The sequence below is a fragment of the Marmota flaviventris genome, chromosome 3 (genome assembly GCF_047511675.1).
Source record: "Marmota flaviventris isolate mMarFla1 chromosome 3, mMarFla1.hap1, whole genome shotgun sequence".
Taxonomy (NCBI): domain Eukaryota; kingdom Metazoa; phylum Chordata; class Mammalia; order Rodentia; family Sciuridae; genus Marmota; species Marmota flaviventris.
In genome coordinates this window covers 71,577,419-71,598,574 of record NC_092500.1, presented here as the reverse complement: position 1 = coordinate 71,598,574, position 21,156 = coordinate 71,577,419, and the positions used below count along the sequence as shown (strand labels likewise).

General features: G+C 33.0%; 1 protein-coding gene across 1 annotated transcript in view; it reads right to left on the bottom strand.

Moving 5' to 3' along the window:
* The window catches only part of Nell2 (neural EGFL like 2), a 384,451-nt gene continuing 363,295 nt past the window's right edge, over positions 1-21,156 (bottom strand). Inside the window, exons 17-20 of the mRNA XM_027934141.3 lie at positions 13,656-13,849; positions 12,429-12,605; positions 10,635-10,859; positions 1-604 (exon numbers count right to left, since the gene is read on the bottom strand). Coding sequence (XP_027789942.2) covers positions 554-604; positions 10,635-10,859; positions 12,429-12,605; positions 13,656-13,849 — 647 coding nt within the window. The 3' untranslated portion in view covers positions 1-553. The remainder of the gene's footprint in view (positions 605-10,634; positions 10,860-12,428; positions 12,606-13,655; positions 13,850-21,156) is intronic.

Here is a 21,156-nt window from a genome sequence, read left to right as displayed (position 1 = left end):
GACTTTTCCTGTTAGAAAATATTAAGTAACCATGCCTGTGCATTATTTTTTTATCATTACAATAACTTGTTTCAGATTTCTTTTCAGAGTGTGTACTGTACATAACATGTTATAGGTTCTTTGCTTTGCTTCTGAAAATATAATTCATTCACTGCTTTACATTTTATTTTCTGCAGTGAGGAACCTAACTGATTCATGAAGATTCTGATCTAGAAGAAAATTTTCTGCACCAATGAAGCCCAAGACTTTAACAGATCCGATGGGCTCAGGCTTCCCGTACAGGGGTCAGGACGTTATGGTGTGCATTTCACACACATTTTCTACAAGGTGATGTCAGGTACAGAAGAGGCAGAATTGTGGTCTAGTTTTTTTTCAAGAATTTTCCTTTTGTGATTTTCTCAAGCTCCACAAACATCATAATTGAAAGTTTACTCAGCTACTAACAAAGCTGCATTTAGCTGCCCACAAATCATTCAATTTTTAAAAACATTTTTTTGGTCTTTTTAATGAAAGAACATTCTTTAAGCAGAAATCTCCCATAAGACAGTCAACTTCACAGCTCCTGAAGGCACTGTGGATCCACTGAGCAACAGATGTGGCCATTCTAGAGAAAGAAGTAGAAATAATTGTGGAGTATTAATTTTAAGCCATTAGTAAATTTCATTCATTGATTAGTACTTAAAAACACAATTGTATTCTCCTGAGAATTGAATAATCACTTTTCATAACTCAATCAGTAAAGAAGGAATTATGTCTCATTATATGTGGCAAGAGATAAACTGACTTTACTTACCCAATTGTATCCACTTGTATCATTTTGTCTTGTATTTATTTATTCACAAAATATATGTTGAGTATAATATGTACTAGTTATAATGATAAATAAAGCAGACCTGGTTATTAACTTCATATGGCAGGGCATATAGTGTATTGGGAGAGAAAACTATTAACTATCAAGCAAACTTACAACCTAAAACTTAAATGTGCTAGAAAAATGTTATGGTCTGAATGTTTAGAGTCCCCTCAAAATTCATATGTTGAAATTCTAATCCTCAATGTAATAATAAGAGGAGGCAAGGCCTTTGGGAGTTAATTAGGGAACAAGAGTGGAACATCATGAATGGCAGTAGTGTCCTTATAAAAGACATGAGATGCTCACAATTCACAATAGTCAAGTTATGGACCCAGCCTAGATGCCTGTCAACAGAAGAATGGATAAAGAAAATTTGGTCTATATAAATAATGGAGTTTTACTCAGTCCTAAATAGAAATGAAATTATGTCTTTTGCTGGTAAAAAAATGGAACTTGAGGACATTATGTTAACTGAAATTAAGTCAGACTCAGAAAGTCAAGAGAAATGAGAGAGAGAGAGAGAGAGAGAGAGAGAGAGAGAGAGAGAGAGAGAGAGAATATGAGCAAGAGCGGGGGAGAGGGGGAAGGAAGGAAATAAGGATAAGGGATCTCACTAAAATAGAAGGGAGACCAATAGAATAGAGAGAGGGGATCAAAAGGGAGAAAGGAGGAAAAGCATGGGGGGAAATGCTGGGAAATAAATCTACCAGATTATTCTATGTCCATGTATGAATATACAGTGAGTACATATGAATGGATATACACAATATATGTATATTATGTACATATATAACTATAACACAATAAAGTACTCCTATTAGTAGTAATAATAAGTAATAGAAGAGAGATTGGTAGAGTAGAGCAAGCAGATCAGTGGGAGGGAGGCGATGAGGCAAATAAGTGTAGGGTAATGAGATTGATCAAAATGCTATGTGCATATACAAACATGGCATAATGGATACAGTTATTATGTATGCCTATAATGCACAGATTAAGAAAAAGGATATGAGAAAGTTGGCTTCTTCTCTCTCTTCTGTCCTCTATATGAGGATATGAGAAGATGGCTATCTCTAAGAAAGATGTCCCTCATCGGAAACCAGATTTGGCCAATACCTTGATCTTGGACCATGAGAAATTAGTTTCTGAGCCTCTAGAACCATGAAAGGTGTATAAATATATCAAAATAGATTCTACTATCATGTATAAAATAAATAAATAAATAAATAACAAAATGAATTTATGTTGTTCAAGCCACCCAGTCTAAAATACTCTGTTATAGTATTCCAAACTAAGACAAAAGGATATAAATTAGGCAGTATTATGAGATGAACAAAAGACTGCCTACTTAAATTGGTGGCTAGGATAGACTTCTTTGTAGAGGTGATATTTGAGCCAAGATCTGAAGACAGCTCCATATGAAGGTAGACCAAGAGCACAGGGAACAGTAGAAGGAGAAACAATGAAGTGACAAGAGTTTTATTACAGTTAAGAAACTGAGGACTGATTGTGGCTCAGTAGTAGAGTGCTTGCCCAGCATGTGTGAGGCACTGGGTTTAATTCTTAGCACCATATAGAAAAATAAATAAATAAAAATAAAGTTATTAAAAAAGAAACTGAAAAAAGAACTAGGTGAGAATTTTAGGTTGGTGAAAAAGCAGTTTACAAATGAAATGGGAGAAATAGAAAGAGAAGGATCAGATATGCACAATTTGCTTTCATAATAAAGTATCAAAATAATGTAAAAAACTACAAAGAATAAAAAAACTATACATTCTTCTCTGATTTGTCACTTTCTCCCCAACTAGTTAACTAGTAATAATGTTAATACTGTTATTACGATCACTATGATAATAATATTCTTACACTTCCTGAGTATGTATTCTGTGTCAGACACTTTGCCAGGCATTTTAAATACATTATCTAATTTCAATCTCACAGCATTCCCAGTGGGATCATTATTAATAGTCACACTTTTTAGTTCAGAAACTGAAGATCAGAAAGCTTAATATTATGTCCAAAACCACACAGTTAATAAATGATAGAGCTGGAATTAAATACCAGGTTAGTCTGTCTCTAAAAATTCATCCTCTATTCTTATTTTTCTCAGATAATTGGTGTTAGATATATTATACTTTAATATGATAAAATCAAAAGTGTCTTTTGTAACATAAAACTTTTAAAATGATATTTTAAAACCTGAGCTTTTGTTGAAACACAGCAAGTGAGGGGAAAAGCCAGTCTATTATCCAAAAAGAATATCATCAGTTTAACCGAATCCTTATCCTTTCTAAATTACTATTAAGCAGAATTCTTATTCTGACTGCACATGAGAAAGAAAGACTCAGACATCTCAAGAACCACAAGCAACATTTTAAAGCTTTACCATTTTGCTCAGAGGCACAGATTTTCTAACAAAACCTAGTTTTATGATCTTTCTTAATCTGCTAGCCCCATGACGTGATGAATGTACTGGGTTCCTAAGAGTATCAGTTTTTCAAACCGTGTGACTTTTGAGCAGAAATTGAGTTACGGAATATGTGATGACTTCTGCCACTGGGTATGCAAATCTAGCATTAGAACTCTGAGGAAAAGTCTTGCTCCCATAAACCTGCTTTTTGGAAGAAACTGTTTATTTTCCAAAATCTTTCAGGAATGTTTTTCTTATTCCTTATCAATATGTTCTGCTACTTATAGGACAGATGCTCTACAATCCAGATCATTGGCACTTTCTTAATTAGAGAATCAAAGATCATACATGAAACACTAACAAAAGAGCCCACTGCAGTTCAATTTCAGTAAGGGCATAATTTCTAACGTAAGGCTAATCATCCTATACATAACAAATATGAAGAGTGGACAAAATATAAAACACAGTTGAAACCAATGGAGAGTGGCAAGCAAACACTAGATAGATTTCAACCTTGAAAGAAAGGAAATGTACTGTGTGAAAATCATTTTTACTTGGCACCTTCCTTTAGGGTACTCCCTAGTCTGTACAGATTGAGAACTATAACTCAAACAGAAAGCCACAATCTTATAGGCCAGAGACATCAGAGGAAAGCTTCTGGACGAGCAGAGTGGCTTAAAATTGAGAGAGAAATATATATACAGTAAGGGACAAGTCAATATATAATTTCCTCAAATTCTTGGCTGACTTACTGAAGAGACTTTAAAGAGACAATAAGAGACCCCTAGCTGAGAATTTGAAAAAAAATCAAGCAGAGATTTTGGATTCTGCTCACATTATAGGTAGCAGTGCTTGAAATGTATGTCCTACCAAGTTAGAAAAGATTGATAGAAAAGTCATTTTTTTTTGCTGAAAACCCTAAGAGGCCATAAGAAGAAGTAATATATCTCAAGAGCAATATATTCACCCTAAAACTAAAGGTAAATTTGGAGTAGTCATACCTAACTAATATAAAGCCAAGTTCTTGTAGTACAAGGTGATTAACCAGTGATTTAAAACCTGCCAGAACTAAAACAGTCTTCAGAGGAACATATCCTCCACAATATCCATATACTATTAAAATTAATAGACATGTGAAGAAAACCAGGAGAATGCGGCTCCTAATTGATAGAAAAATAATGAATTGTAACTGATCCAAAGATGACTCAGATATAACCAGTAGATGAAGACTAGGAATTATCTATCATAAATATGTTCAAAGATGTTAAAAAATGGTTACAATGAATGAACAGATGATAAATCTCAGCAAGTAAATTAAACTATAAAAGAAATTAAGTGGAAACTCTGGAACTGAAAAGTGGAATGTCTGAGATAAAAAAAAATCATTAGATACTCTTAACAACAGATTAGAGATGGCAGAAGAAAGTAAAATTGAGGACAAGGCCATAGACATACTAAATCTATAAGACAAATCTATAAGACAAAGAGAAAAACAGAAATAAAATAGAGTTTTTTGTTGTGTCTTTTAGGATAATTAAACCATCATGTAATAATCAAACTATTAAAAACCAAAGAGAATTTGAAAAGAGACAGAAGGGAAAAAAAGACATTTTCTATACAAGGGAACAAAGATACAAATGATGGCTGAATCAAAACAATGGATACTGGAAAACTAGAGTTATCACCTAAATGGCTGGAAACAAATCTATAAATCCTGATTTCTATATCCAATAAAAAAAATCTTTCAAAAATAAAGAAATTTTCAGACAAATGAAAGTTAAAAGAATTTGTTACCGCTAGCTTGCAAAATAGAAGATACTAAAGGATTTTATTCAAGCTGAAGAGAAATGAGCAGATGGACTCTATATTTAAGAAGAAATGAAGAACATCAGAAGTGGTAAATATGTGGATAGGTATAAAGTATAACAATTTTCTTCCTTTAATTTCCTTGAAAGATGTATGACTGATTAAAGCAAAAGTAATATGGGATTGTAAGTATTACAATGTACAGAGTTGTAAAGTACATGTTATTATAGCACAAAGGCTGTCTGGAATCAGCCTTTGTGCTATAATATTGAAAAGTTCTTATATTTTCTATTAATAGTATAATATTAAATATGGTTTTAATGTGATGTTAATGATATATAGTAATCTCTAGAAAAACAAAATAATTAGTTGTTATAATTTAAAATTAAAAAAAAACAATTAAAATGGACAAAAAGTTTTAAAGTTTTTAAAAAAGAAAGGGAAGAATGAACAAATAAGAGCATGGAGAATACACTGAACAAGTAGAGACTAATGGCAAAATAATAGCCCTGGAGTCAAAAATTACATTAAACGTATGTAGACTGAACACCTCAGTTAAAAGACCTGTTGCACACTGGATAAAAAGGTGAAGACTAAGTGTACATTATCTATTAAAAATGTACTTCACCTGTAAAACCAGGGACAGGGGTGGAGTGGCTAAATGGTAGAGTGTTTGCCTACCATGTCCTAGACTATAGGTTCAATCTCAAGCATCACACATACACACATACTCTAAAATTTAAAAAGTTAGCAGGTCTAAAACAATATACTATATCACTAAGTGAAATACCAAAAAAAAAAAAAATTGATTTCAAGTCCAGAAGGAGGATAAGCTAAGATAATTTAGACAAAAAACATAAAAGGGTACATACCATGTGATTCTTTTATGTGGAATTTTAAAACAGGCAAAATGAATCTATCATTACGAAATAAAATTGAGGTTTTCTGTTGAAAGTACTACCTGAAAGAGGGCACAAAGGCACTCTCTAGAGTGTTGAATACATTACATACTTTGATTTATCAAAATCATTAAATTATATACTTAACTGTGAATTTCACTGTAATAAATAATATCTTTATAAAAACTGAAATAGTGACTCACAAAACATCCTGACTACAAGGAATATTATCACTCATTATCAATGCTAATTTTAAATAGCAATTATTTTTACATTGTGACACAGTAAAATAAGCTTCCTTATGACCCTGCCATTTCTGTATGTATTTATTGCTAAAGTTGTTTTTGCTCTTTTCATACTAAACGCTACAAATCAAATTTAGGAGACAGATTTTAATTTTAAGTGTATATATCCATATATATATATATATATATATATATATATATCCATATATCCATATCCCCTGGTATCTGTATAAAATATATACTACTATCAATAATTTAGTAGAATCCAATTTCATACCCCTTTGTTTTCAACCTTATTATAGTCAAAGTACATATGTGATTATATATCATATTTATCTTAATGGGTAATTATAAGCACCATGTTAATTTGATGACTAAATAATATCTTATATATCTTATAGTATCATATAATATCATAGTATCATAATATCATAGTATTATATAATAGTATCAAATAATATCATAGTATCATATAACATCACAGTATCATGTAAATATAATTTAGGATATATAATTATACAATCAATACATTTGATACATATGTATTATAATATGTAACATCAAAATTGCATCATATAGAATTACTATGGTTGATCTAATCATGTTTCTTTTGAAAATTCTGGCATGATTTTGCATGCCAAATAATATTGAGATCAATATTGCTATGCATATATAATTCTATAGTTTAGATTTTAGATTTTTTGTTAGGCTAGGCCCTCAAAACTGAAATTGCAATGGATTGGGGTATGGCTGTTGACATGTATTTTTCAATGACAAGAATAGCGTATAATATAACAATTCAAGTACAGCTCTGTGAGCATTAGAGATTATTGTGGCCCTTTTCTTTTTTACTATAGTATATTAATATAGTGATTTTTTCAGCTAGTCTACATTTAAGTTTAAATTATTTAAAGGTTAAATGAGTTCCTTTTATGTTAATAGCTATTTTTTTAGTGAAATGTTTATTCATCCTTTGCTACTTTATTTATAGGGAAATAAATGTTTTTATTAATTTTTTTGTTTTTAGTCTAAAAAGAAACTAATTAAATCTGATGAAAATATTTTCCCAGTCTCTAGTTTCTTTTTCTTTGCTAAATATTGATTGCTATAGAAGCTCTAAGCTTTCTTTGAGGTATATTTTATCATATTGAAGTTAGAAAAGGCATCTGTCTTTTAGAAATTTGATTGATATAAAATTATTTTATTTGTTTTGATTTATTTTTAATGCTTAATACCTTATTCATGGATTTTGTTTTAATATAACACATTATATCAAATTATTTTCCATAAGTTGTTATCTAGTCATTCAAATATTTATGGAATAATCTTTTCAAAGCAGTCTTGATCATATATTGAAACTTTATTATAATTTTTCCTGTCTATGAATTTGGTTCTTAGGTCTAGTTATTTATTCTAATATTAGTGCAGAGATCCACTTTCACAACTTCAATTTTGCAGTTTTTGATACATAAAGGTAACATTTAGGAAGTCAGGAACTTTATTCTTATTACACTGCATTTTCTACCATAACTCACTTGTTTCAGTATTATATCACAGTCTCCTTAGGAGTCAAAGACATCCCCTGGTTTCCAGTTTGAAAAGTTTCCTTCTGAGTGATGATTTATTAAAGGAACAGGACTTGTAATATCTCCCTCTTCTTATTTCTCACCTGGATAATCCTCTTTGTTGTCTGAAGCTCAAAACTCTATGACCAATTAAAAGGATGCTTCTCTATGAGATTTAGGAAAGGTAACCTTATTAATTATTTTTGACTCAGGAGTTCAACTTTTGAGTGAAAGATGCATTTTTTAACCTTAGAAAATAAATTTGAAGACACCTTCAAAAAGGTGAAAGGGAAAAATCTTACCCTGTTTTCCACAGGTAACTCTTGATGTTGCCTTACTTTAAGAGATATTTATTCCTTGTAACTGTATAGCCTCTAAGTACAGTAAATCTTTCCTACAAACCTTCTATCACAGTTGTAATGTTGTCTTCATCTGTGTCATGACTTTATAAATATCCATTTAGTTCACATAGAAACCCACATTTATTGAATACTTTCTCTCAATGTGTTGGCCATGAAATTTCCTGTGTGGATATTTCACTTAATTCTTATAGCAACCATCTCAAGTAGATACTATTACTTTCCGGTACTACTATTATTCACATTTTTCAGGTAAGCAAGCTAAACCACAGAGAAATTGAAGCAGGTCTCCTGAAATCATATAATTAATATTTCTGACTATGCTTTGACTCCAGATATCCTGATTTTCAGACCATGTTCTTGACCTCTAGACCTACTCTTGTCAAACAGGACACCCTGTGATGACAGAAATGTTCTCTACACGTACTGTCTAATATTATAGCTAGTAGCCACATGTGGCTATTGAGCAACTGAACAGGGCCAGTGTGACTGAGAAACTATATTTTAATTTGTTTAATTTTCACTAATTTAAATTCAAATAACCTGCATAGGATCACTCTAGACAATTATTTCCAGGAATGCTGATCACTACATCCCAGGTACCAGCATAATGCCCACACTGTTGTTAGGCTTTGAGATTATTTATTTAGTTTTAGAGTTGATTCCAAAATTAAAAAATGAAGTACTAAAGCCACTAAATTAAATTTTACAGCAATAATAATCCAATTAGAATGTTTTCAGCTTTGACATTTATTTACTGACTAAAAATGAATAACTCAAAGTAGGGTGGAATGGGGAGGTAATGTGCTCTGGAAACACTGAATTGTGAAGAATGCTTACCTGCAAAGCCATACCTAATACTTGTTTTGCATAAACTTCATTTTTAAAATAACACAAAATAAATGTAATAAAATGAATATTTGGGCTAAATTTGGTAAAATTGAACTTACTGTTATAACTCATTTAATAAGAAGGCAAATGACCTCAAATATTACATCTAAGATCAGCATCATGTGACAAGAAGAAATAATTTTACTATCAAAATACATTTTCTGGAACACATTCCTACTAACAGTCAAAAGTTTCTAGCAGTTGTTTATAAAGTAGTGAATGGCAGGCTTATTCATGCTCTTTACTTAAGAAAACATACTAATGTTTACTGCCTGTTACTTGAATGCATTTTACTTACTAAAAGTACCCATCTGAGCTATATATACATCTCCTTCTATCATGTGGCATATATTTTTGTTGTCACTACTCTGTACAGTTAGATAAGGGTGAGGAAGGACCCAATTCTATTCAGTAATTAAATGTCAGAAAGAATTCCCTGTTTGGACACTAGCACTGAAGTTTTGAGATATATACTATTAAGTGTACTCATGCTAAACATATATTAAAAAAGAAACACTGCAGATACATTATTAGTAAATTATTGTACTGGATACCTTCAAGTTTGCTGGTGTGCTTTCAGAAAACAGCAGTAAATGATCAATCAAAAAGCTTGACTGACAAATTATATGATTAAAAGAGCAAGAGATTTGGGTATGAAAGAGGAAAAAAATATCTTAAGTCCTAAATAATTTTATATGTCTTGGTTCCATTACATCAAGCTACCTTAATAAGAATTTATATCAAGTAAATTTGAATTAAGTTGCTGTATTGAGAACTTCACAAGATGAAAATTCTCACAAACCAGAGCAGATATGGACATGCAATGTTGCAAAAATCTGGTGTTTTTGCTTTTTGTTGTTGTTAAGCCTTTATATTATTTAGTTTCAGTGTTGTTCCCAAAATTATAAATATGAAGTACAAAACCATTCAATTTTATAGGAATAACAATCAGAATGCTTTCAACTTGGTCACTATCCATGAACTCCTTCTACTTTGCCTATGTTATCCACTTTTTGCTTTCACTGAAGTAAAAGGTATAATGCTCTATTTTCCTCTGAGAAGAGAAAAATCTATATACTGATTTCTCACCAACGGAAGGAATATGGTAAACACAGATCTTAAACTCTTCAATTCAATGTAATTGACCATAACAAACCAAGAAACATGCCCATTTTTGCCATATTGATTTCTACTTTAGAAAATGCAATGTATCTACTTTGTCAATATATTTTACAGACCTTGTAAAAGAACTATATACAAATCAATATAATATTGTTTTCTAACATGACCGAAGAAACATGTAGTTTGCTTCGTCGTCGTTTTAAAGATGTGTACAGTTTGATACATTAGGGCAGTATAAGTAGGGTGTTTCTACTGATCATTCTGGCTTCAGTCCATTCACTCTCCTTCTCCCTGAATATACATTGGAGGATGCATGAGAAAGTCAGCCTTGGTTCTAATAAACCTGAGCGGCACTCCTCCCACCTCTGTTTGAACAACAAATAGGGAAAAAAATGCTTCCCATTGTTCAGGTTAAGCACACTAGTACCTCTGAGCCCTGGGTGCTGCTGGCAAAGTACTTTCAGTACCTGAATTTAATGGGATTTACCTTGCACTGGCAGAGAGTACACTCAGTGCCATGTTTGATCCAAGAGGACCCAGTGAAGCGAACCACATTCATCTCGTCCAGGCAAGTTTTGGTGATGTCATTGCGGATGGTATCTGCCTGGCAAGGGTCGGTGACACAGCGTGGGCAGCATTCATTCTCTGGAAGGACACTGAATTCACACTCCACATCTGGGCAAGGCAGGGGCCAACAGTCAACTTCCCCTTGCTATAAGAAAAACAGATGAGTAAGGACCAGATGGAGAGGAAGGGAGAAAATGGAAGGAGGCAGAGAAGAAAGAGGGGAACACAATGTTTACTGAATACACAATTTATTTGATTGATATTTACATTTAGACCTTTAAAGCCAGTGAATCTTACAAGGAATCTACGAAAGCCCTCTCAGAGTGATGAGATCTATCCTGAAGCTAGGTTTATAAGCACTTTTCAAGGATTAAAAAAAGAATAATAATAAAGCAAAATCAACAACCATTTCTCTTAAAAAAAATAAAAATTGCATGCCCCTTTCTTTTCCCTGACAAAGAAAAACTGTTTAATGTGGAAGAATGCTTCCATTTAACTTTCTGATCATGAGATGACATTTTTATTTTTTTGATCTTTTTTCTTCTAACTTCTCATTTATTCCTTTCTAATAGAGAAAGCTTTGTCCATTTACTAAAATGAACAAAAAAATGAAAGGAATTTGACAATTTTCATGTTCATTTATGTGTTTCTCAGTGTAAGGACTTTGAGCCACTCCTCAAATCCTGCAAAACAAACAAACAAACAACAACAAAAAACCCAAACCCAAACAAACAACATGAAAATCCCCAAAACCTAGGAACTGACTTCTTCAGTCTTTTTTATTCCATGTGGGAAAATTGTGTAAACTGTATCTTTTTAAAAACATGGTTCCCACCTGTTTCCTATTTTCTTCATGATTCCAAATCTCATGGCATTTGAGATGAAAGCAGCCTTCAGGCACAGAAACTGACCTTGCTCTTTCAATTGATTTTTGGGTTGAGATAATAAAAAGGAAGTAACAAAAAAAATCATTGCCTCAAAAAAAATCCTCACACAAATAGGAAATTAGCCATAAGTTTAAAAGTAGCCTCTTCTGTGAAACTGTCTACTATGAAGACATGTAGAGCAATTTTCCTTTTCTTTTACATAATTAGAAACAAAACATTTGCTCAACTGAAAAAAAGTCAGTGTTTTCTTTATCAAGTCTTTACTTATTGTTTCCAGGAAAATTTCACAAACCTTATTTTAAAATTCAATTCTTTATGTATTTATTTCATATTCATAGTATGTACAAAAGAAGGTGCCCACAGAATAGCACTGACAGCAACAAACTTCATAAGGAAAAGAATCTTGATTTTTGTTTTTGCCTTTTTTAAGTGTGAGAAATGAAGAAATGGATTAACAAAATCTCTGTGTGGAAAAAGAATGTTTTATTTTTTCACATTTGCTATTGTGCTACCCACAATTGTCTTTAAGTAAGCATAAACTAGGTGGGATGAGGGAAGCAGGACTCTTTTCTTTCTTTGAGACTTGGAAATACACCTGAAAGAGACATCACTCTCAGAAAAAAGAATGCACAATGTAATGTGCCACTTCTAACAAAGAATGTTCTTCTCTGGTCCACCAGTTTATCATCCTGACCAAGCTCATTTTTTGAAATTGCCAATACTATGGCCAGGTACTGGCTAACGGTAGACAGCAAGGACAGGGCTGCTGCTTTTCTGTTTAGCTTCCAGGCCTAAGCTTTCTCTCCATTTCATGTACCTAAACTTACCAGGCAGCGGCACTGTTGGCAATTCTGGACCCAGGTATCACCACTGTTGTATAAGGTTTCCCCATTTTGATGGAGGCACTGACTGCTAAGCCTTGGATCACATTCAGGGCAGCAAAAAAGATCAACTGTGGGATTCTCACAATCACAAACCATCCGTCGACACATAACGAACCCGTTCTGTATGGGAAGGTAAAAATAAGCATACCAAACCCTCCATTTCTCAGTGTACTAACATCACATGGAGGATGAAATAATTCACACAGTTTACTAAACACAATATAGTTTCTTTAAAATTCCATCTTGTAGTTAACATGTAGAAATTACCCAAGCTAGAGGACTTCCAATTTCCTTTCTACATATTCCTCCTCAAATGACTTGAACAGAAAGAAATTTTCCAGAAGTAATTGGAATGATAACCCCTGTATGGTCCTTATATACATATAAATGAGTGTACAGATGTATAAATATTCACATATTTGTGTATTAGTATAGTAATTTGAATACTATCTAAATTTTGTTTTGTGAGAAGGCAAGTATTTGATAACTAGGTTTCACATATTGCTAAATATCTGCAATATTTTAAACCTTATGTTTTTGTACACACTGTTATCAATTTCCTTCATGCTTACTGAGTCTCTAGTACATAGTATTATTCATTTAACTATAATTTAAGTCTCTATTGTAAACTGGTACATATAACAAAATACCTTTCTAAAATTGAAATATAGTCCAAATCGATATTTTTCACCCTTGGGTCATAGCTTGTCTATTCTGGTTTCATTTATGTATTCACTCAAACATGATATTTTGACTATGGAAAAATGAACATAGTTAGTAATAAAATCTTATCACCATGTGAAGAGATAAACACATTGTAGTAGTATGACACAATGGACTTCTGTTCAGCAATATAATGGAAGAGATATATGTAACAACTGAACCAATCTCAAAGAACACATGTTGAAATAAAGAAGTCAGACAGAAAGAGAATGTACCTTGTGATTCTATTTATAGGAGGCTCTAGAAAGTATTAATTTTATCTATAAGAAATAGAAGGTGAGTTTGCCTTTGTGTGTACAGGATTAACCAGGAAGGGATACAGGCAACATCTGGGTTACTAGAAATGTTCAATAATATTAATTGTGATGGTGGTTAAATGGATGCATTCATTTATTAAGACTCATTGAACTGTACAATTAAAATAAATGCAGATTTATTTATACTAACCTGACATGAACACACAGAGCACCGGTCATTTTCCAACACCCAAATCTGACCATTGTGTTTGACTTTTCCATCATGGATGCAGTCCCCAGTGCAATTCTTTCCATGAGGACACCGACAATCATATCCGCCATCCAAGTTGAAGCAAATGGTATCATTGGCACAGCTGTGCCTTCCAGTCCCACATTCATCTATATCTATAGCCAAGAAGCAGCAGCATGCAGTGTGCTTAGAATATGCTGTTTCAAATCATTTCAATCAGGCAAGTTGCCTCCTGACATAAAGCATTTAACTGTAAATTAATTTTCACCTTACTGGTATGCATCTCCTATTAAATGCTGACTAAAACATTGTGAATGACCTGGGGATTTCCCAGGAAAATATTATCAACATTTGATTTTACAAACCAGATAACATTGGCTAAAATTTCAAATTTTTATCTCTGTAAATACCATTAGGCTTTATGAAACATTAATATTTTTGAAAGTAAGAATATAACTCAGTTTATCATACAAAACAGCATGGTAGCAGAAATTCTAAAAGGGATATCATCCTCAATGTTAAGCTGGTACTCATAGACATCCCTTCTTAGTTGGAGAGAAATGTCATAGGACCCCTGAGGCATTTTATTCAATTTCAAATTCTATTCTCACAGCTATACCACCCTAATGTAAGCTCTTTCCAGTGTTTTGCCCAAGTGTTCTTTCTTTATAGACCAGGTATTCTGACACTGTCTTTAGATCCTCTACTCACCCATGAAAGGCAAATGACCATCAGCGATTACAATCTCCTTCAAAAGAATCCACTCTATCTTATCTTTCCATCTCATATTACCACTTTATCCCCTGCCTGACTCAATTGGCAACTGCCCATTCTTCACCTAACCTCACCTGCTTCATGGCAATCACAGGCTAGAGCATTTTCATACAGATGAAAAGCAAACATATCTCGACCCACAGATCAGGTCTGTAAGAGGAGATGTGATTCATATTATTTACCCCACAATTTAAAGGTCACAAGCCAAAATATATTTCAGAGAGATTTTATGAGTGGCAGTAAGCAGTGATTTCCCATTTCATCAGTTTCCTCTAAGTAAAGGTCAAGAGAGAAAGAATTAAATCATGGTAGGGAAAGCAGGTTAGGAGAAGATGAAATATATAGATTTAACTAGGGGAACCAAACACTGATTTTCCATGAAGATTTTAAATATAGAATTTAGTAAATATTTTTCTTAAATGATTTGATTTCAACATTAATTGAAGAATTGGACCAGTCAAAATTATATCTTGACCACATTTAAATTCTTAAATACTAGAGTTCTGTTATAAATTTGTTCCTGAAAATAAGCCTTGGGATATATTTTCTCTGTATTTACCTTGATTTATATTAGTTCCTATTTCAACAAGACCAACAAATTAGGACAAAGGCTGAAACTGTTGCTTTTAATACAGTGAGGATAGTGCTTTTTGTGACTATAGACAACAAACAAAAAGAGAACTGTTAGCCAGCATGTAGACATACTTAAAAAAAATTAATTATAATATATATATTTTTCAGATCCAAGGAAATGTCTCCTGTAATGAAAATGAAATTTTATAAATTAGCTCTGTATTTGGTTTACTCAGAATGATGTGGTATATTTGATGACTTGATCTTTGTCTCCATTTGATATTCATAGAGTTAGAAGTTATAGTAAGCAGAAAAAAAACATAAACCATAATAATTTGACCTCTTTGACCACAAGCTCTACAGATACATGTTAATGCATAACCTTTTAAATATCCACTATAAAAATGTTATCCCACTAATGGTAATGGCTGAATTTTTGCCATCATTTCATTTTACTTGATGTTTAAAATACAAGCTGTGAGACAAAGTAATTCAGTTTTTTTTTTTTTTTTCCCTGAAAAGGCACTAAGAGACCTTGAGTTTTCTGCAAAAGACAAAGAAGAGATGTCCAGGCACACAAAGAATGTGTGTTCTTAAGCTCATTTATAATAAAAAAAAAAATAGAGTAAAATGTTGCTCACAAGGATTGGCATGTGGTTTCATATCTGGAAAAATGTATAGGCAGAAGTACCACAATGAGCTATTTTCTGACCTCCTGCTCTCCAACAGGATTTCTATTAGTTTGCACTCACATTTTATTTTTTACACTTGTTATCTAAACTGGGTTTCACAAGGCAGAAAATTTCCCAAATTGATAAGTGATATTGAATATTAGAGTTTTCACATCTAAATGGCTTTTATTTTTGAAAACCTATAATTATATGTGAAAATTCCAATTTTACAAATATTGATAATTTATTTAGTGAGTGACTATTGAAGAAATGTTGCTAAATCCATTGGTTAAGTCTCAGTTTTTCTCTAGCTTGATTTAGCAGCAGCATTTGGCACAGCTCACTTCCTCTCCGTGATAATTTTTTCTTATTTGTTTCTTAATACATTGATAGCGGTTTGGCAATTATACTATAAATAAGATTTATCCATTGAAAAGAGAAGATAAAGAGTGATTTAGTGTGTTTTGAGTCTGTTTGAAGGCCTAAAGTTTTGAGCTATCAAGATGTGTTTGAGAAACAGAAATACTGGTGAAATAAATGTCCACTGAGAGAGCAGAGCAGGCAGCAGGCAGCCATATAGGTGAAGTGGCACTCAGGCCCTGATAAAGGTCATATTAAGAAATTTTAACTTTATTATAAAGGCAGTAAAATGTTAATTTAGAGAAATGAAAAAAAATATATTTTCATTTTAGAAAGAGTCTTAGACTTCCTTTTGGAAAAGGATTAGAATTTGAAGCTAGAAGATCAGTGAGTAGGCTGCTTCAGTAGTCCAGGCAAGAGATGATCATACAACAAAAGCAGATTCACATAGTGGTTGCTGTCTACTGGATTCTGGGTATTTTTCATATAATGACTCATTTAATTGTCACAACAACACTTGAAGGTACAAAGGATTCCTAATTTTGTAAATTAGGAAAATGAGTCATAGAAATATTGCATAACTTTCCCAATAGCACAGTCAATAAGATAGGAGCCAAGTTTGTATTCTTAAACAAACTGCTGTACTGAGTGTCAACTGTGGCAATGCATAGAAAGAGATTATGCAGAAAGAATTAGTGTCATTAAGTGACTTGTTGAATTGGAATATTAAAATGACAGAAGGATCAGGATGCTTGGAAATTTTTATTGATCATATACATAGAAGAGGGAGACCTTGCTGGGGAGGGGGGAGGGGGCAGGGCAAGCAGTCATGTTCCCAGTTTAGGACACTTTGAACACCTTGAAATGCATTTTCCTTTAGGCCTCCAAGTGGAATTGTCCAATAAGTAATTGGCTATATAGGTCTGGAGCTCAAAAAAAATAGGACCAGATCAAAATATAATTTTGGTCAGATATGTTTTCATCATTCTTCTCTCAAAAATAGTTCTTCAGAGTCAAGCTCAAACTTCATATAAGGCACTTAGACTTAAGTCTTCTGCTTGTCTCCTTTTTCTGCAACTCAAATTGCCAATAATATCATCATGCTCAATAAACTCCTAAAACAAATGCTCGGTACCCTGAGAAAGCTTCCTTGATGCCAAAGAGGAAACAATTGCTCTGTTTCCAATATTTTTTTTTTCTCAAAATCAAAGAATTTTCTCATTTATTAAGAAACTCAAAATATTCTATCTTGCATGACAGTTATTATTGTACTTATTTTATCTTTTCTACAAGCCAAAAACAGTGACCATTTCTATTTAATATTTGTATATAGCAGATGACTGGAAAAGTACCTCAATGTGTCTGTACATATATATTTAGTAACTACTTGTTTCGTTAAATTGGACTCATTTCATTTGTGTTCCTTTTGCTTGGTTGGGTTAAAAAATTTTTGGCATCACAAATTTGAAGAACTTTATCAAAGATCATCCAGAAGTTAAAGAAAGAAAGGAAAATATGGATGTGAAAATAAAATAAAAAACATACTTGTAGGGGAAAAATACAGAGTTGTGTCCCATAGTGAAGCTGGAGATATAGTAACTGATAAGCAAAAAATTTCAGGCAAAGTATAAATGATGATATAGATTAGAAAAACAGCATCCTGGCATCTTGAGGATTAAGCATCTAAATCTCTAAGATAAGTGGATGAGCAAAATTGCATACAATTTGTATGTATGCCGCTTATAAACATGTATGTGGCAGAGCACACAACTGTAGCCCAAAATGTACTGAAACAGTACAGCTATTTACTCATATCTTCAAGTACAAATGCTATGCTTCAGAGTAATTATAAGTCCACTGCTGTGGCTTTGTCCACTTTGAAATGCTTTTTTTTTTAAAGGAACAGAACAATGGCACCTTCCTAGATATAATCATATTCTTAAAGCTTAATCCTTCTAAATACTAACATTACAAATATACAAATCATTAAAATTATAGTAAACGTCTTTTATTTTAATATAATGTAGGTAGTTTCTTTGAAAAGACTCTTTCATAGAATGTTGTCTTCTGACAAAATAGTAGATTTCTGATAATTTTAATGAACTCTATTGGTATATAATAAAGAATCATCTTTCAGAATAGTAGTTTTATAAAAATAAAAAATTCCATTTGTGGAATTTTCTTGAAAAGACTTTTCTGTATAGGTATTTTACAGAATCCTTTACTGTCTTACATTTATCATGTGTTTTAATGTTCAGTTTGTCTTTGTTACTTTTTGGACCGAATACCTGGAGTACACTAATTATGTTTTATCCTGAATATTACTATTTATCCACTTTAAATATAGTATAGGTATATCCAGTATATTTCATACTCATATATAATTCTAACATAGGTTATATGCCTAACATACTCCCAATTAAAAGATTATCTAACTTCCACCTCCATTGTTATCATTACATAAATAAACTTATCATCTACCATGTGCTAGGCACTGTTCTAAGAATTGGAAATATGGTAACTGACAAGCAAAAAATATCAATGACCCCTGAAGCTCACAATCTAAAGCGGATAATACACAAGCAAACAAATATATACTATAATTGTAGAAGAATTTATCATTTATCATCCCCTTCCCCAAAAAAGGTGAAAGAGGGTAACAGAATAGTGTCAGACGTCAGAGGCCATTTCAAACTGGAAGTCTAAGAGAAGCTTATTTGAGAGAAGATGTAAATTAAATGAAAGAAGTATCATGCAAAATTGGGGGAACGGATACTCCACACAAAGAGAACAGCCCATGAAAAGGAATCTGTTTGGTATGTTGAAGAAATGGTCAGAAGGTCAAGTATGTATATCATGTAGGCTCTTCAAATCATGGTCAAGGTTTGGGGTTTCCTCTAAGAGATGGGAAGTTTCCAGGAAGGTGAAGAAAGGAGTAACATGCTCTGACTTCAATTTTAGAAGGATCATTCTGAAAAAAGTTTTTAAGAACACTGAAGTGGAAGTAGGGATACTAGTAGGAATAGTGGTCCAGACAAAAGAGAATGGTGCCTTTCATGAAGGTTGTAAGGGTAGAGGTGATAAGCAGTGGTCAGATTGGGAATATATTGTGAAAGATGAAATAGTGAAGTTAGTTTATTTATTAGATGTGAGATATGAGGATATTGATCTGAGCGACTATATTTATGGACCTGTAAAATTTGCACAGTGAATCAAGAGTTATATATTAATTCTATTAGTTCTGAGTTGCCCATTAGAAATTCAAGTTGAGATACCTCATAGACCACTAGATATACAAATCAGCAGCTAGGGAAGAGATTTGAATAAGCATATGTTGATGACCTCTTAAGCTATGACTGATTGATGCAGAGATTGATAATGTGTAGAGAAAATGGACAAGTCCCGAGCCCTGGGGCACTTGAATATGTTGTCCTTTGCAGAATAAAAGAAGATTCCTGTGGGGTGAGAAAAAGCCAGAGGAGAGTGTTGTTCCCCAACCCAAGGGAAGAAAGTTATGTTTTGAGAGAAAGGAATGATCAATTGGGTCAATACCATAGCCACATGAGTGATTTTGGAAATAGATCTCCCCATTGCCCTTTCAATTAAGGAAAGAGACAGTATCTGACCAGTGAATTTGGTAAGAAATTGTTTGAATGTGTGCTGGATGTACTGATTTGCTTCTAACAAATCAAATATGAAAGAAGTGGCCTCAAGTATAATATTGGTTAAAAAAAGTCTGTACCTTCTATCTTGGTCATTTGCTCTCTCTTGCATTGCTTACTATAGGAACTAAGACTAGCTCCCATGTCTTAAGGCAGCCCTTCAGAGACACTCATATGTTAAAGTACCAAGGCCTACCCATAGCCACATGAGTGATTTTGGAAATAGATCTCCCCATTGCTCCTTCAGATAAGCCTCAAAATAAGACCAGTCCTGACCTTGACTGCAATCTCATAAGAGACCTTTTACCAGAGACACCTAGCTAAACTGTACAGACTTCTCTCACTACAGAAAAGATAAGGTACTATTTTTTTTGTTTTCAGCTTCTGAGCTTTTAGGGTAATTTGTTATGCATCAATAGATAACTAATACAGCCCACTTCAGATTGTGGTCATATATTTAAAGGATAGTGAGTGTTACTACAAATTTAAAGCATAGAAGTCAAAAGAGGTAGATTTTTTAATATATATATATTCACATCCAGATGCACAGAAAAGAAAATTAAACCCAGGTTATCCCTAGAGGATAAGTGAAAAGGATGGGTGGGGGCACTGAGATAAAATAAGGATGCATTTTCAGCTTTAATCTATATACTTCTGTATGATTTACATTATTTATACTAAGTTATATTCATTCTTTCTATGCATGACTTTTAAAAAGTCAATCTTAATACAACTCTATAGAGTATATGCAAAGCAGCTTATTAGGGAAGACCAAAAATGACTGATCTGTTTCTGAACTGCAATCTGTGGTTCTTGATATTGTCTACAGAGCTGGAAATACTCACCCTGGGACATTCACAAGTGCAAGGTAAAGCCCTCAGGCCACAGCTAAGTGATGATTTGAAAATGCCAGGTTTTAGCTTCAGGTAAGGCAACAACATTCCCATTCTTTGTGAAAATCCTGATGAACCCTCTCTTCAGGGTCTAGAGCTCCTTCTGCTGCAATTGGCAAAGCATATTGGAAGCCTTGGCATCCATCATCCCAGTCTGTTTTACTTCCTTTGTGTGAAAACCCTTTCAGGCTCAAGGATTAAAGACTTCTTAACATTTAGGTACTAAGTACCTTTAAATTAGATTCTCAAAGGCTTTCATTGACTGTGTCATCTTAAACCCATTATTCTCTCAGGCTGCTGCTCTACGAAGGTGTAGATACAAATGGAGAAAACAGTGAGTTTTGTTTTGTTTCCCATTCCTCTGCCAAGAATTCTGAAGGTAAACTCTTATTATGGTACTAGCTGTTTCCCTGGTAATTATTCACTGGACTCTGCTTGTTTTGCTCTGCTTGTTTTGCCTGGTTTCTAAATATGATGCCCCTTAATAGAGGACATGAAAAGGCAGAGTTGTTTGTCCACTCACTGAAAA